A 17,625-nucleotide genomic window follows, 5' to 3' on the forward strand; every position below is an offset into this window, starting at 1 on the left:
CTCAAAACACCCAGAATGTGACGGAGCATGGCCATTGGACCCATGGCGTGGTACGAGTGATGCGAATATTCTGTTACCTAGATGTCTGAGGAGCGTTTTAGTCGCACATTACACCAACAATTTCAAGCGTGTTGGGCTCAATGATTGCTGTGCTGCAATTCAATTTAAAGACGACTGTGCTGGCACCAGGCGATACAATAAATACGATTTCATTATACAACATTGCCTTCGCGTCTACTGCCACTGCCACCGCCTCCAAGCAGCGGCAGCCCCCCCCAAAAAGCCCGTCATGCTCAGATGTGTCATTCATGCCGCAACAGATATTAGTCGTGTTGGTCAAGATTGTTGCGTTGCACTCAACAACAAATGTCACGGCACCAAATTGCTCTTCCGTCGTTACTACACTCCTCCACTCAAACTACGTTGTGCTCGCCTCCTTCAAAAGTTTGATTAAGTTAGTCTTATCATTTTATCTTTTAGGGTTTTTCAATCAGATGTATCTTTGTCTTTCTTTTACTTTTAATTATTGATATTGTCCTTTGGCTTTTGATGATATACTAGTATTAATTCCCTTACGCAGTGTTCTAAACCACTCAATGGTTCTGGTATGATATCGATGTCGAATGGCTGGGATTACCTTGTGAGATCTTCTTATATTATATAGCATGATTAAGGTCTTTTCCTTAATTTTATTCTGCCAACACAGGGCCTGCTCTCTAATTGTTCTTTAAACTTAAGTTATATTTTCTAATAGCTAGCTCACATATACGTGTTGTAGTAAAACGATCCAAGGATTGATTTGACAGTTGCAGTAATATGTTTGTGAATGCACAATCTTTAATATTAGCATAGAGACAGATAATCAAGAACATATATTTAAGTTGCAAGATGAGAACAAATCATTTGAATTCTTTGTATAGTTATGAAAAAAGGCCAAGATACAGGTTGTGTGAGTGGGTGAACCAGGGTCTATCATGCAGTTGTTAGATGAAAGTAGTGCTGGAGAATCATTTCCTCGTGTTCCATTTCTGATTAACAAAACTATTGATGGTCGGACGTGGCTGATTATAGCAATGGATGCAGCTTTTGGTATGGACTATCTTCCCCCTCTCTCTTGTATCAGCAACTATAGGTCTTTTTTGTGTAAATAGTTTGGGAGCACCAGGAAGTGCACATGCTGAGACATGGTTAAGTAACTTTTGCCGTCCACTATCATCAATCTTGCCGTAGAGTTAGTCAAGCTGGATGTTATTTTTGCAATCACTGGTATGTAATAGGCTACGATTGGTAGCATATAGACAGTGGCTGAAGTTTTCAGTAGTTGGATTGTCCTGAAAATTTGTCAATAAGGTAGAAACAGGTAAGACCTTGATTGTGGCTTGTAATATTTTTTTCAAGGCTTCTAAAGCAAATTGATGTATGTGTTGTTCAATGTCCTCTCAGTGTAATTTGATTTCTGGTCAATGAAACTCTATTCCTCTTTTAATATGTAGGCTTGAAAAGATATTTTAAGAAGATGTTGAGTGAGAATGTTGAGTTCAAGGCATTATCTTTGAAACAAATTATTACCACTGTCGATAGAACTAGGAAGGTACATAAAATCATTTCTTCATGTTCTGTATTGCTACTGCGTGTAAAACTACTTTAGCATATATGGCTTTAGTTTTAGGTAGTTACTTGTATTTCTTTGAGAACTTTTTCATTGAATGTGAAACTCACAGGAGGTTTCAGATTTTGTTCGCTTTGGAAGATGGGTTTTGGTGATAGAAACAGTTGTCATACCCTCAGATAGTAGCAGGAATACTGTTTTGTGTCTCAATTCAAGTGGGCTGTGGCATGAATTGTCAGTTCTGTTACACTGGAAGGTCAGCTTTCGTTCTCCTCCTTTGAACTATGAATTCTATGTTCTTTCAAGTTCCATTATCTGAATGTTGGTTCTAAGTTACCCACAAAACAGCTGAGATTGTAGAGCAGGCTGTATTTGCGCAGCGCCTGCTCACAAGTGAAGTTGGTGGCATTACAAATGTTGTATTTATGGTATGTTAGCACTTGGGATACATTTCAAATGGCTATGAGTTTCTCTTTTTATCAAATTAAGTAAATCCAAATAATTGTCAAACCATGGTCGGACAGTGCGACAGTGGCAATTTGCTTAGTTTTCAAAAAAAAAAATCCATGAAAAAAATATAACGTGGACTTATTTGTACAAAGTGTGGACTTTATTTGTACAAAGTGGATCTATTTATCATTCTAACTTTTGAGGTAGGTTTTTTTTGTACAAAGTGCTCTAAAATGGACTTTTTAATAATTTACCTAAAAAAATATTTATAATAACTTTGCTATTGAGAATGGTAAGTAATGATTTTATTTCCTAATATATGCTATGTTGCTAAGCTGTGTTTATGATCGTATATTTAAATGTCTCTATGTTTCAATTATCATTGAAACATTCAAAAGAAAAGCTGAATCAAAGTTACCCTAGAAAAGCTGCTTCTTCAGCGCTCTCTCTCAATCTCTCTCTAAGCAATCAACTGCTGCTTTACAAGGGCTTCTAGAGTCTCTGCCCAGTCAATGTCAACTGATCCCCAAAATTCAAGTTAGGGTTCATTTTTTTCAAATTTCAATTTGGTAATTTTCTTATCCTTGACCTAATTTGAGGTCCGAGTTTAGTTGGATGTGTATGCTTTCCAATGCTTGTGTCAGTTCTATGTTTGGGTTTTATAATTTTTTGGTATAGCTTTGAAATTGGTATTGGTTTTGCTCTGTGTGTATGACCTTTTATTATGAAAAATGAGAGTGGGTTTTGTTTTGCTTCATTATTCATGTTTTGGATGGCTGTTTTTGTGTTTTTTAATTTATTATTTCATTGAGGAATAGTGGGTGGATTTGATTAGTAACAAGAAGTCTTCATCTGTGCTTGGACTATGATTATGAATTGTTGAATATCAGAGTTGAGTTTTTCAGTCTGTAATCAACTTGCAGAATTTGATGCATTAAACAATATCTAATGGTCGTGAAAGAAAAGGAACAGCTGGAGATTACCTTGTAACTAAATGAAAAATGCCACGTTCATATAATAATTAACAAAAATGGGCACCGTCGTAGTTGTGTGATTGTAGGTGGCGCATCCCAATCTTAGTTGTGACTAGTATATTGCCCGATGCTGCGGGTATAAATAATTATTGAAATTGAGTGCAAGTGTTGGCAGAACTTGAAGACAAAAACAAAGTTTTTAAACATAGTATTTTTTGTACATATACATGACTTACCCAGGCAATATAGAACATTTGTAGCCATGGTTTAATTACAAAAGCCAAACTGATGAGGCAATTTTTATGCTGATTAGAATGTTAAGATATTGTTAATATCTTAATATACCAAGCATCATTCAAAAGAGGGTTAAACAACAAAAAGGATTAAACAACTAAGTAGTAAATTTGTTTGTGTTCATAACGAAAAGACTTGCAGAACCTAGTTGCTAATAAAAACATTTTGGGACAGGTGTTACAGGGAGGTCAGAAAACATCATCGTCCAGACTGTTAGTGGGGTCTTCAACTGGTTTTGCAGCAGATGAAGTGGTATTCTTGCCTTCCTCACTTTGTGCAGCAGTGGGATTATCTTGTAGAGTGGTGTTGTGCTATTGTTGGCTGCAAGTTAAAAAAATGTTAATTTGTAAATGAAAAGAGTAGTTTAATTGATATTGATGAGATGGGGAAAAATGGGAGCAGGGAATTAGGCGACTGTATGGAATTTAAAGTTATGTGTTCAAAAGAAGGGCATGCTATAATAATTTATAGTTGTGCCGTTGTACTTTATTGAATTAGTTTGCCATTTATAAAAATTGGAATAAATTATATTTATCTAGCCAACCATCAGTATTTTCCTAATAGTTCCTGTCCATAACTTTAGAACTAATGATTAACATGGTGCTTAGACAAAGCAGGTATGATGCTGTACATCAAAACAAATAAGCAGAAAAAGTGGGCCTCACCATAAAGCAAGTAAAATCAGCACCATAAATGAAAGGGAATGAACCCTATAGAGGTGACCTAGTTAATTCCCAAACAAAAACAAATAAAAGAAAAGCAGATTTTGTCCACAAATTGGAACCCAGATTGACACTGATACACATTGAAATTGATACAGTTTGAAGCAGGCTCAAACTTAGGTGCAATTTTGAATTTTCAATTTCACAAATGCAATTTTCATTTGAAATTGTTATTTATTGAAGCATTTTCAAACTTAGAATCACAAAGCACAGACAATTTAAGAAAAACTTAGTGACCTAAGACAATTTTGTAAGACGAAAGTCAACTAAATAAGAAGTGACAACAGATTATTTAAGACATAGAAAGTTCAACAATAACACTCAAATTAAGGATCATCAAAAGCAAATAATAGTATGTTACTTCAGAATGAAAGACATAATCCCCTTGTTCCAGTTTTACCTTAGTTATCACAATTTTTTATCTCATTTTTTCACCTATCAAGACATATGGAAGACATTGTTTCAATAGTGCTATAAATTGAGTGAATAATATGTCAATCACAACCCATTATCCGGATTCAGGACCCCAATCAATTCCTAACCTAAAGCATAAAATTAAGTTACTACAATACTAATTAACTGAAACAACCTCTCTATTTCTAATTAAAAAAAACGTTTTCATTCTTACATAATTTTTTTTAGAGAAAATAAATTAAAATTGAAAATAACGCATACACACATACACCCAAAGCAAGGTACTGGCACAATATATCTCTTCAATCTTAGCCATGTAATCATGAAATGAAATGGCACATACAAAAAATTCACCCAAAAAAAACAATGACACAAACAAAACAACCACATCATAAAATGGCATCATCCCATTTATATCATACCTTTTTTTTTTTTTTTTTTTTTTTTTTTTTTTTTCTATAAGTAAGGAATTGTTATGTTTTGAACTTGCCACAGAGGAATTCCAATTCATTGATTCAACATAAATGTTTTTAGAGCCAAAACTCTCTCTCTCTCTCTCTCTACTGTGGTAATATTTTCTTCCAAACAAACTTTTTTTAAACACACCAAACAACAATTTTTCTGACATTTCATCAAAGACCTCATATAAAACATAAACTAAATGCATGTGTAGAACTGATTTTATTACAACTTTGGAAACATAATTAAAGACAGATCTGGAACTTCCTTCAGGTTAATTCTCAATTCGAGGTATGTTAAACAATATGAATAGTAATGCCAGAAATTGATTACCGAATGGTCTTCACTCTTCTTGAAGAATATGTTAACCAACCTCTTTGAAGCAAAACTCTGTTTTCATCATGCATCTGCACTGAAAAAGAGAATTAGGAAAACACATGGTCCCTACTTATAGTCCTCATTCACTTAAAAAGTGTTTTTTGTTTGTTTTTTTTTTTTTTCTTAGTTTTGACTATCTTTAAGAGGGAAGACAACTTGTTAGTTCTTTAATAAATGAAAATAAAATAAACACACGTAATTAATCTCAACCAACCCACATAGCCATGAAAAGATACAGTAACAAAAAGGTAACACATCAGTAATGGTTCCTAAATTTTAATTATTAAACAAAGTAATGGTTTCTTCACTTTCATATATATGTTCTTATAAATAAAAGCTATGAGGCTTCTACCAATGAAAACTATCAAACTAAAGATAAGTTCCAGTCACTAATCTCAACCAATCTAATTACAATTCCTAACTTGTATCTAACCAAACCAAACTGCCTATTTTAAAAGACTGAAAAACCATTTGTACTAAAAACAAAAACAATTTGAATAATATTGTCTGAAATTGTTTACCAAATGAGTCTTCTTCATAATAGAACGAAGCCTGGAGAAGCAAATCTCCATTTGTGTCATATATCTGCAGTGAAAAAGGGAATAAGCAAAACTCAGTTATTATAGTACCCCAAAATTTTGTGAATTTGATGATCCTCACTAAGGCATGATTCAATTTTTTTTTATAGAAATCAACCAAAATCTCGAGAGTTAAAAGTTGAACAGACACATACCAAAGCCAAAACCAGCGAAAAAAACATACCTTACCCCAAAAAATAAACCAATCTTCAAATCCAAGGAAGTATGGGAACCTGAAATGAAAACCAAAATCCAATTAAACCCAGAAAAAAAAATTCATAATGAAAAAATTTGCAGGAAAAAAATAAGAAAGAAAACCCCGAAAAGTGAACCAAAACCCAAGAACTCATAATCAAATTCACCAAAACCCAAAAAAAAAAAAAAAAAAAAGAATAACACATAACACCAATGCTCAAATGGAGGTGTTCTCTTAGTATTTCTACCTTGCTTTACAAATGTCTTTTTTTAGTTAATTCTTTCTTACTCGCCTTGTACATCAGACTTACTATTAGCATATACATGTCAACCATAAACTACATATGGAAGAAATATTTTGAAAATGACTTCGTAGGATTGAACAAAAGTAATGAAAGATACAATTGCAGTAAAACAAATGCAAAAGAAAAGAAAAAAAGGGTAGAATACCTAATAGCTTGAGAGCAGCCCATAGTTTCAACTTTGAGAGAAAATATAATAAACATTCATTTTCGCCATTATTATCCCTTTTTCTTTTTCCCATAACTTGTACAAAATTGAACTCATGGTATTTTCAAAAAAACTTAAGAGAACAAAAAAAAAAAAAACAGAAAGAGAAAGAGATACTAAGCTATAATCATCTAGCTACAACCTTTACATTGAATATACATTACATCCAAAAGAAAAAAGGTGGATCATCAAAAAAACAACTGAAGGCTTACTGCATCATGAATGAATGTAATTGTACAACATATGGATAGCTACAAATTTCTGCTTGCAGTATCCATGGTACGAACATGACAGAAAATAACGAATACATCTGCTCCTTCTCAACAAATAAAACACTTGGACAAAAAAAAAAAAAAAAAAAAAGCAACATTACCTCTACATCAGGAATCAAGAATTAAACAACCAAAACCCACTAATTACAAACACTAAAAAATAATAGAAAAGTACAATGAGAGAAACTGAAAGTAAATTGGCAGTAAAACACATGGATACACTAAATTGAAAGTAATGCATACACATTTATTGTATTCAACACAGAATTGCTGGCCAATCGATACACCAAATAAAAACATATATACTCACCATTATCATTAGGCTATCAAAAGAGTGCAGCGACTCCCATCCCAATCAATTAATATATTTAGAAAATGCAAACCTGAATACAAATGTTGGATGATCTCTATGCCAACAAACAATCCAAAATCATCATGTGATTCCTGGCCAACCAATACGCTCTGTAATCACTTTTACTTTTACTCGATTCTGCTTCCAACACCACAAAATTTCGAACAATGCAACATGGGTAAGATCATAAAATAGAATTCATTTTTTAAAACAAAAGATGTGGGAATGACTTTGCAGACCAACTCTAAGCTTTATTTGATCATGGATTTTATAAATGGAGGAAAAGAAATACCACCATAAGTTACCTCAGATGCTTTTGTAATTTTCCATTTCTTGCATGAATATTTCAAGATAATGAAGTAACCATTCCCACAAATCTGTGTTGCCATTCAGTTAAGTGCATGCATTGTCACCTCTTTTAACAATTTTCCAAGAAGCATCACAAACTTCCTTTTGACAGTTAACCAAGCTACAATCTTTTAACACCTATTTATGTTACCCATGCATCATCGTCTACTGAGCTGTCACTGATGGCAACTGTAATAGTGCCCGTGCGATGCTGCGGGTCTTAAAAGCTTATAAAACATGCATAAGGCTAATAAAATTTTTACATATATACATCAATGTCAAGCTTAAGTTACAAAATGCGGATTCATGATATGTTTTATATGCTAGTTGTTATGTTAAAATATTGATGATATCTTAATAAACCTAAGATATTGATGATGTTTTAATAAACCAAACAACATTCAAAAAAATATTACAATACTTGGTTAGACAATTGTATGTCATAGTAAACAAAAGATGGGCAGTATTCAAATGGTTATTGTTCAAAAGTTCTTGGATGGGTGTTCCCAGGTGACTTAATAGGTTTTTGGGGATTCATCTTCAGTGTTCTTGGGCTGCTTATCTCCTTCATTGCCTTGTGCAGGGGGATTCTCGTTTTCTTTGCTTGTAATTTTGAAAATGTGATTTGTTAGTGTGTATAATGGTAAAATTTGAGTCCATGTAATTTAAAAGTGCAGACAAATTCTTTAAAGTGTAATAAAAACACATATGAATGTAAAAACTTTATTTGAATGAGATTGATAAGATGCAAGATCCGAAGAGGCTGGTAAAAATGATTCTTGCAATTTAAGCCATTGAATCAGAAGGAACACCTCTAACCAATTGAAAGTAGTTTTACATAATAGTAGAAGTTAATTCATGCATAAAAATGAAGTTACAACTAAAAATCTCACAATAATGCAGGGTAAGGAAGCCTTAGGAAAAAAAAAAAAAAAAAGAGAACTTTTAACTAAGGCATAAAGATCTGGAGAGAGAGAGAGAGAGAGAGAGAGAGAGAGAGAGAGAGAGAGAGAGAGAGAGAGAGAGAGAGAGAGAGAGAGAGAGAGAATGAGAAGTTAACCAATGAAAAGCAGCTTTGCACAACAGGAGAAGTTAACCTATTGTTAAAAATGACATTAATGTAAGATCTCATAATAAATGAGGGACAGTAAGCTGGAGATAGAGGATGAGAAGTATAAACAGAGGAAGTTGGAAATTAGTTTTCATAGTTTGGTTCATAATTTTTATAGTCATATATGCAATTTTTTAAGAAGTATAAAGCATGTCTTTGAGGTGTTGCAATTTATTGTGCCTGTGTGTTGTTGTAGGTGAGAAAAGTGAAAAGATTAATTGTGATTTGAGTATATAAAACTGGTGACATATATATAGATGAAAATATAGTTTATTATATTATTTTGTGAAATTTAAGATAATAAAGATTGTAAATAACGATCAAATTGTGTATATGATTTTGTGATGGAAAAATAACTCAAATTATTTCATATCAAGACGTAAGCAAAATAAGCATCGCATACTCAACCACAATAAAAGTAGTTTAAGAAAAATTCTAAACACATAGTAGGCTAGAATATTTTCTTCCTTATCAATCTATACCTAGTAAATGTGCCTGTGTGGTGCCGCGGGTGTGGAATTCTTCCTCCCATCCTTCTCTAATGAAATGCCTGCATTCCATACTACTGAAGTTAGTTGTCTCACCCCTTAATGCTATAAAGTCCCAAGAATACATGGGATCAAATAGTCAATTGGAATTTAAATGGCTTGGCCTATGTTTGGCGGCCAATAAAAGGCCAAGTAAAAGAGAGAAAGAAACAAAAAAACATAAATTGACAGCTCACAATTTTCTGTTAGATTGTTAAATCCAAATCTTTATCAAATAGGAGAAGATTTAGTCACCCTAATTGATCAAAACAGCTTCCTAAAATGGTTTTAAAAGCGCAAGAGAAATTAGGAACAGAGACTATACCAACTAATCTAGACAAATTGTAGAGAGATTAGAGGAGAGAAAAAAGTGGAGACTTTACCTTGAGCCTGAGGCTTACAGACAGTGCGTGTGGGCAACACCAATATGAAAATCTAAATATGTATGTAAACATTGACATCAATAGCAAATGAAATTCAGATCTTAAACATCAAGAAAATCAAAAGCTCACAAAATGAACATCCAGTTAAAATAAAATGCTGCAATCAAATAGCCAATTGGAATTTAATTGGCTTGGCCTCTGTTTGGCTGCCAAGAAAAGGTCAAGTAAAAGAGGGAAAGAAACAAAAAACAGAAATTGACAGCTCACCATTTATGTCCGGTTCTGTCCCTGTAGCTTAAGAATAGTGTGAACCCAGTTCTGTCCCTGTAGCTTAAGAAACGGTGAGCCTTTGACACATAATATGGAAACTATTTTGGCAACTCAAGCCAACTCATCAACAATCAAAATCATCACAGCCATCACAAATCACCAACAGCATGACCATTAACATTTCTTAATTATCCAATTATTCAATTAATATCTAACATATCATGGCAAGCTAAGATGCAGTGATTTCATATTGGATGGTTCGAATCAATTAATGATATTTAGAGGCTGCTATACATAACACAAAAAATCGGAATAAATGGGCCAGTCCAAGAAAAAGATGGATGAATACATATATACAGAGAACAACTGTTTAAATCTTTGTTATCTTCTAAACCTTCCCCACTTTCCTCTCTACGTTCACTCATTCTTTTCCTAAAAGTCTAAAGAGTCTCATGTTCCTCTCTTTATCTGCTTAAGCTTCATCTGGGCAATAATGGCCAGATGAAACTTACTCTTCTCCCTCCAGTTCCCCAATCCATTTATATAAATTACTACACTGTTAAGAAAAAATGATAAGAAATTTAACTGGACAATGCGGCTCCTAGAGAGTGAGTGGAGGAACTACTAAACAGACAATTATAGAAATAGTATCAAATTTTCCAGCAACAAAACAATATATCACACAAAAGTAAATTATATATTAACAAATTACTACACTGTCATGCATATATATGACATATAATTATTTAGCTCAGCTGAGGTAATTGATCTAGTAAATTATATATATATATATAATTTTTTATAACTAAATGACGATCGAAGAAGGGTGCATTCTGCATTTCATTTTCAAATGGTTAATTTATCATCGAAATACTTTCCTAACTAAATGACCAAAAAGGAAGGTTGCAATGAAGTAGGGTCAGCCCAAGTAAACACGAAAAGCTGCATTAATTGCAACAACAGAAGAAATAGTGATTGAAGTTTACATTGACCTCTGCATCCAGCCTGATGAATTTGGCATGAAGATGCCTTGAAGCAAGGGACTTCAAATGCTTATCCATTATCCTACAAAGAATCATTTCACATGAGAATATAAATTTTGCATGCAGATGTAGTGGCTCAAAGTCTACAATCAGCTACCATTAGCAGTCCATAATAATCCGATTATTCAATTAATAACAGAACATCATCAAATAATTCTTAAATCAAGAATGATCCAGTCATTTCATTAACAGGAAAAACATCTCGATTCAATCATGTAATGACCAATTAGATCAGCATACCAGGAAAAACATCTCGATTCAATCATGTAATGACCAATTAGATCAGCATACCAACCTAAACTAAATTCACTTTAACCATGTTCATTCACCTAGGAAATTAACATATCTCAATGCAATCCAGCTCAACCGGTCAGCGGCTACAAACAAAATCAGAGTTCTCAAGCTATCAACCAATTTCAATCCATCACAAACACTCAAAATAGCGGTCACCGGAGCCATACACAGAGGAGGTCACGGTGGCAGAGGGTTCTAGTTTAGGTTTTTGGATTTTAACAGAAATCCAAGTTACCAATCCATACAAACAATAATATATATTATCCTTTCACTTTTGTTGATATTTTCTGAGAGATCTCAATGCAACAATAAAATTAAAATTAATTAAGCACTTCAAAACCAGCTGTCAAATAAACGAAAATAAAACTATATACCACTAATTTCAACCAATCTAATTACAATTCCTAACTTGTATCTAACCAAACCAAACTGCCTATTTTAAAAGACTGAAAAACCATTTGTACTAAAAACAAAAACAATTCGAAAAATAATGTCTGAAATTGCTTACCAAATGACTCTTCTTCAGAATAGAACGAAGCCTGGTGAAGCAAATCTCCATTAGTGCAATATATCTGCAGTGAAAAAGGGAATAAGCAAAACTCAGTCATTATAGTACCCCAAAATTTTGTGAATTTGATGATACTCACTAAGGCATGATTCAAATGTTTTTTATAGAAATCAACCAAAACCTTGAGAGTTAAAAGTTGAACAGAAACATACCAAAGCTAAAACCAGCGAAAAAAACCATACCTTACCCCAAAAAAGAAACCAATCTTCAAATCCAAGAAAGTATGGGAACCTGAAATTAAAACACAGAAATCAAGTCACCGGCGCCGGCGGGAATCGTGGTGGCAGTGGGTACAAAACCTAGAAATACAGATTTCACAACCAATTGAACAATTTGATCCAACAATCAGACAGAGTAGACAAAGAGGAGTAAAACTCACACAAAACCTGAGGCGTAAAGTCACCGGAGCCGTCGCAGGTGACGGTGGCAGCGGCGGAGCTAGGGTTCGAATTGGAGCTTTCATTTCGGGACCCAATTGACTTAGATCAAGCACACCAATAGAAAGGCCTGGAAGAGAGGAGCAAAACCCGACCAAAGTCATCACCATCCGCCGCCGGAATCGCCAACATCGGAGGTGGAAGGCCGGCGGACTTCTCCGCCTCGAAACTCCGTGCAAGGCGATCGGTTGAGCAATTTGAAGACCCTTCATCCTCAGAACGATGGGAGGAACAAAACCCACCCGGTCCGACATCCCAACTCAGCCGGAATTGACGGATCGCCGCCTGAGGACTCGATCGGGTTTGGGTGTCTTTTTGAGTTTCGGCATAATTTCTGGGTTAATCAAATACCATAGAAATGAAGAGGAAGAGAAGAGGAAGAAATCGGGACACATATCGCCGGCATACGTCGGCAGACGGTGGAGATACGGCCGGATAAAGGGGGCGGAAGGAGAGAGAACGAAGGAGAACACAGAGAGAGAGGCGCGTGAGATGAGAGTGTTCCAGTATTTTCTGGGTTTTGGGCTTTCTAACAATAATCATGATGAATGACAAAAAAGGGCAGACCCAACCCCAGTATTCACAGAATGGCACGTAGATTAAAAAAAAAAAAAGACTGAGAGGGAAAACAGAAGAAAAGGAGAGCAATGGCACGGGGCGTAAAAAAACAGAAAAAGGAAGGGAAGAAGAAAAAAGGATGCAAAATGACCAAAACAGGCCCAAATAACCCACTAATTACAATGGCAAGCAACTAAAAAAAAAAAATTGGGACAAAAAAGGAAACACACTATTCGTAAGCTACAGTACTGCCTTTGTTCAGTTTTAGTATATAGGTAATTTGTGATTGTCAAAATAGGAGAGATATATTGATGTAGGGGGGGCTATTCAGACCACCCTATTGTGCTGAGTTGACCACCCCCCTAAAATTTTGTCCATTTTTGCCCATTTTGCCCCTGCATGCCCATTTTCCAGATTTTGGCCAGCAACCCCTCCCCGCCGCCTACGCAACCCCACCCCCTCTCCACCGCCGGCGCGACCCCACCCTTCCCCAGCCACCACTCCCCCATCCATCCCCTCCCTTCCCCAGCCCGCCCCCAGCCAGCCCACCCCTACCCAGCCCCCGCCCCCAGTCAGCCCACCCCTACCCAGCCCCCGCCCCCAGCCAGCCCACCCCTACCAAGCCAGCCCCTCCCCATCCCGCCCGCACCCCCTCACCCCAAGCCCCGCCGCCGTCGCACCCATCCCCAGCCCGCCCGCACCCTCTCACCCCAAGCCCAGCCCCCGTCGCACCCCTCCCCAGCCCGCCCGCACCTCCTCACCCCAAGCCCAGCCCCCGTCGCACCCATCCCCCACCCCCGATCTGGAGGTCTATGGGGTTGCGCCGGCCACGGTGGTCCGGTGAGGGAGGGAGGCAGACAGAGGGGAGAGAGAGAAGATGGCAGAGAGAGGGAAGGAGATCGGGCCAGGGGAGGGGGGTCGCGCTGGCCATGGGGAGGGGTGGGGTGGGTTGCGCCGGCGGCGGGGAGTGGTGGCCGGCCGAAATTGGAGGGGTGGGTTTTTTTTTTATGCAGGGGCAAAATGGGCAAAATGGGCAAAAATTTGAATGGGGTGGTCAATTTAGCAGGTTTGGGTGGTCTGAACAGCCCCCCCCATTGATGTATTGATGACCTTTGTGTTTTGTTTTTGGACTGGCAGTGCTTAGAATCAAGAGAAACAGAACAAAAAACAAGCCAGGCTCAGGCCCAGGCCCAAAGACAGACTAGATCTGAGTCTCCTTATCCCAATATTCTTAGGAGGTCTTGCACATGAAGGGCATCAATTTAATTTGAGGAATCGAAGAGTTGAAGTTATGATGAACATGAGGATTACAAGGTTTATTGTGATACCTATTTTGTGCTTAGGAGTCGCTTGCTTTTCTCCTGAATTTCCGTGGCCAACACAAGTGGTGCCGGCGTCATCAGCCTCCCCAAAAAAGAAGCATGGGATGGATTATTGGATACTTATGGGAATTCTCAGTGGCGTCGTTGTGGGATTAGCGTTAATGGCAGAAATCATCGTTGTTTACCATCTAAAAAGAAAGAGGTATGTTCTGGCACCAACCTCGTCTCCGGGCGCTGCCAAAGCCACCTCCCAGTGGCACCAGCCACCCCCAAAAAGCAAGCATTCAGTGGAGTATGGTGAATTTATAATTATGTGCCTTCTCAGAGCCAAAGCCACCTCCCAGCGGCACCCGCCACCCCCAAAAAGCAGGCATTCGGCGGAGTATGGCGAATTTATAATTATGTGACTTCTCAGAGCCAAAGCCGCCTCCCAGCGGCACCCGCCACCCCCAAAAAGCAAGCACTTACCATACTCAGATAGTCAGATGTGTGATTGATGCAGCATCTTTGGCAAAAGATTTTACTCGAGTTGGCCGAGATTGTTGCTTTGCATAATTCAAGAACAAATGTTACGGCACCAAATTGCTTAACCCGTCCACTCTCCTCCCCTCACACAACATTGACACATTGTGCTCGCCTTCAAAAGCTTAGAATGTAAAAAATTAAGGTTTTTTATTTTAATGTTAATTGGTTTCACATTTCAATTGGATGGTTTTCCTTTTCTCTTACTTTTATGTTTGCAATAATAATTAAATGACTATTTTTAATTATTGGATTTTAGCTTTTCTCCCGTTTGACGCCTCTACAGTTTGAGTATAGCCAGATGGGCTTAAAGTTGAACATGACTTAGACTTGTGGAACAAATGGGATATGCATATATGGGCTACTTGGGAACTTGAGTTAAGCCTTGTTGACAAAAAATAAAACTTGAGTTAAGCCTAAAAACACCAGCACCATAAGGACTTATTCATAGATATGCTTGGAAACAATATAATTATAGGACTTGACTTATGAGAAATAATTGGGGGCAGCGTTAGGTAGGAAGACCCACAGCCACAGGGCAGCCGCCAGCTATGTTTGTGTTTGTGTTTGTGCAATAACATCTCTCTTGAGGAGCGGAATGGAATCCTGTGATAATTCAATGTCCTCCATTTTATCCTTTTTAAAATGCCTCCTCAGACTTGGCAGCGGGAAGCTCCGGAGAGTGGGTGCGACGGTGGTGAGTCGTGCATGGTGGCGAGTTTGAGTGGTCGGACTTGCAGAGTTGGAGTTACAGCAGGCCGGTGACTGTGAATGGAGGTATTGGAGTTGGAGTTGTAGAGATAAGAGGGTGAAGTCTTAACCACCGCATCCGACCGCACCAAACTGATATCGACTGATGCCGACCTTGTCGACGATGTCGGTGGCAAAGCTGGCCATACCGCTGGTGATCGGTTGATCCATTTCAATTCGGTAGCCCAGTTCGGCTATTTAAGTTGAGTCTATCGTACTTTCGTGCCGTGCTTGGACCGGCTTATATAGTTAAGACCTAGGTCTGACATGGGCCGGCCCATAAGCCTTTTTTTCTTTTTATTTCTTAGGGTGAGAAAACTAATCTTATGATATTTTTTCTTCTTTATAATTAAATATTAACATTTTTTTTGCATGAAAATTGTGGTTGAAAAGTTTTCTAAAAATAGAAAAACAATATTAAATGAGTCATGCTTAATTCAGGCTCATTTCCTGCCCCCACTCGTGCTGTGCCTGATGGGTTAAAATCTTTGAAGACGTGGATAAATGAAACCAGAAAGCTAACATCCCATTGTTCTCTAAAACTGTGGAAACCCATTGGTTTGGACTTAAATCCTATCTATATATCGACAAAGGCTGAGGTGGTTTTGTGCACAAATGACCTCACTTACAGTATGTTTGGGGATTAAAGGAGATGGAGCAGATTGGGTTGTGTAATATTGAAGATGAAGATGAAGATGACGCTGATGGAGAACTGGAATCTGAAGAATCTTCATCAACATCAGATCAATGATTTACCAGAGGTATGTATAGATATCCCTAATTAAACAGCCCTTTATTCAGTCTGTGTTGTTAAGGTTTGATTAATAATTACCATTTTTATTGTTTGGTTGCTGGATCTGATAGTTTCTTCTTTTCTTCATGAAACAGAATTTCAGACATGGAAGAAGAAGGCATATGATGAGTTACTGGAGGAGACAGCTGAGCTCTCCCCTTCCTTCTGGGTTGGAGGAAGAAAATTTTGAGAGACTGCAGTAGGGGGAACGTGGCAAGGTGAAGCAGTCATATGTTAATTCTTCAAATGTAGTGGAACACAGATACAGGTAACTGGATGTGTTAATAGAATACGGTTGACTAGAGAAAATTAGGACTCGTATGTTGGTTCGATATTGGAAAACCCTGTAATTCTTATGATTTGTTTGATTTATACTTGTTTCATACTCCTTATGGCCATAGGTCGGAGAAATTGTTTGATTTATACTTGTTTCATACTTGTTTCATGGACAACTTCATCAAGTTCCAAGAAAAAACGATGGAAGATTTTGTGGCAGAGAGGGATATGCTGATAATAGCCCCTTTGGACAATAAAGCTGCAATAAGATGGAGACATTGGAAAGAAGAGATAGGGAAAAGACCTAGCCAACCATGATCAGCTTTCCTTCTAGGAACCCTAAGAATGACCTAGATATAGTATGGTACTGGAGACTTGCAAAATCAAAGTTCATTTCCTATTTTTCATTTTTCATTTTTAAATTTGGGCAATTGATTAGATATATATTTGACGAATGATGATCATGTGTAACTAGGTGTACATGTTTTTGTTTAGTAATGAAATTCACTCATCCCGTCCAGTTTTTATTTCTTTACAGAAAAAATTTGAAAGTTTAGTCAGCCTCAAAATGACAATGCAATTGACAAACAAAACAACAACATCAACATCACCTAATATACACAAGTTTTTAGGGATAGCTGTAGAAAGTCAAGATGAAAAAGGGTTTGATTAATCACCACTTTTATTGTTTGGTTGCTAGATCTGATAGTGTCTAATATTTTGACATTAATTCTTTTGTCAATTCCAGTACATTTATACTGATCTTCTGTACGTATCTGCTGTTCGTATGTATGTGGAGGCTATAGTGTGTGGAGGAAGAAGGGTTGAGACAAGGACGAAGCCAGGCTGAACTTTTTCTTCTATGATCAATTACCAACCCATCATGAAAACACACCTCTTCCACCATTCTCCATTTTTTGGTCTCCTAGCAAAATAGGCAAGCAAGCATTAGCAGGAGGCAGCCTAGCAATTAATGACCATGATCAATCATTAGGCTTTGTGCCAGGGATAGGAGGCATCTCCTCTCAGGCATTTTCATCCCAACAAGGATGGGCATGTGTGATGTGTATGCAACAACTTGAGAGGGAGTGTTGACGTGAGTTTCCTAATTGATTAGGGAAAAACTTTAATTTTATTTCTTACTTAAAAACTTTTAAAGAGAGGAATGGAGGGAGAGATGGAGAGAGAGAGAAAGAGAGAGAGAGAGAGAGAGAGA

The 17,625-nt window shown here is 37.1% G+C and overlaps 1 protein-coding gene across 50 annotated transcripts; it reads right to left on the reverse strand.

Annotated features, from left to right (window-relative positions):
* Window positions 1–3,211: 3,211 nt before the first annotated feature.
* LOC147292446 (uncharacterized) lies at window positions 3,212–12,679 on the reverse strand. 50 transcript variants are annotated; one of them, XR_015120280.1, is made up of 13 exons: window positions 12,138–12,679; window positions 11,934–11,982; window positions 11,692–11,755; window positions 10,839–10,911; window positions 9,844–10,470; window positions 9,577–9,628; window positions 9,391–9,470; window positions 8,616–9,216; window positions 7,239–7,345; window positions 6,063–6,111; window positions 5,822–5,885; window positions 5,256–5,329; window positions 3,212–3,648 (listed from the first exon to the last, which is right to left on the reverse strand). XR_015120280.1 is itself a non-coding variant. In XM_086231461.1 (9 exons), the coding sequence occupies exons 4-9, from the start codon at window positions 10,865–10,867 to the stop codon at window positions 3,479–3,481; spliced, it is 414 nt and encodes a 137-aa protein (XP_086087587.1). In that variant the 5' UTR covers window positions 10,868–10,911; window positions 11,692–11,755; window positions 11,939–11,982; window positions 12,138–12,679; the 3' UTR covers window positions 3,212–3,478. The 50 variants fall into 50 exon arrangements, 17 of the variants coding, with proteins under 17 accessions (XP_086087587.1, XP_086087586.1, XP_086087582.1 ...); XR_015120277.1 differs by having other exon boundaries at window positions 8,616–8,652; window positions 9,149–9,470; XR_015120276.1 differs by having other exon boundaries at window positions 8,616–9,470; window positions 9,844–9,900.
* Between the last annotated feature and the right edge of the window lie 4,946 nt (window positions 12,680–17,625).

This window comes from Dryas octopetala, chromosome 2, assembly GCF_963921425.1.
Source record: "Dryas octopetala chromosome 2, drDryOcto1.1, whole genome shotgun sequence".
Taxonomy (NCBI): domain Eukaryota; kingdom Viridiplantae; phylum Streptophyta; class Magnoliopsida; order Rosales; family Rosaceae; genus Dryas; species Dryas octopetala.

Coding starts and splice junctions, on each gene's coding strand:
- LOC147292446 (XM_086231461.1), bottom strand. CDS start 10,867: ATGCCAAATTCATCAGGCTGGATGCAGAGGTCAAT. Junction 6,112..9,843: donor GACAGAACCGGACATAAATG/GTGAGCTGTCAA, acceptor TTTTCATTTCAG/GTTCCCATACTTCCTTGGAT. Junction 3,649..5,295: donor CAGAGTTTTGCTTCAAAGAG/GTTGGTTAACAT, acceptor TTTAACTTGCAG/CCAACAATAGCACAACACCA.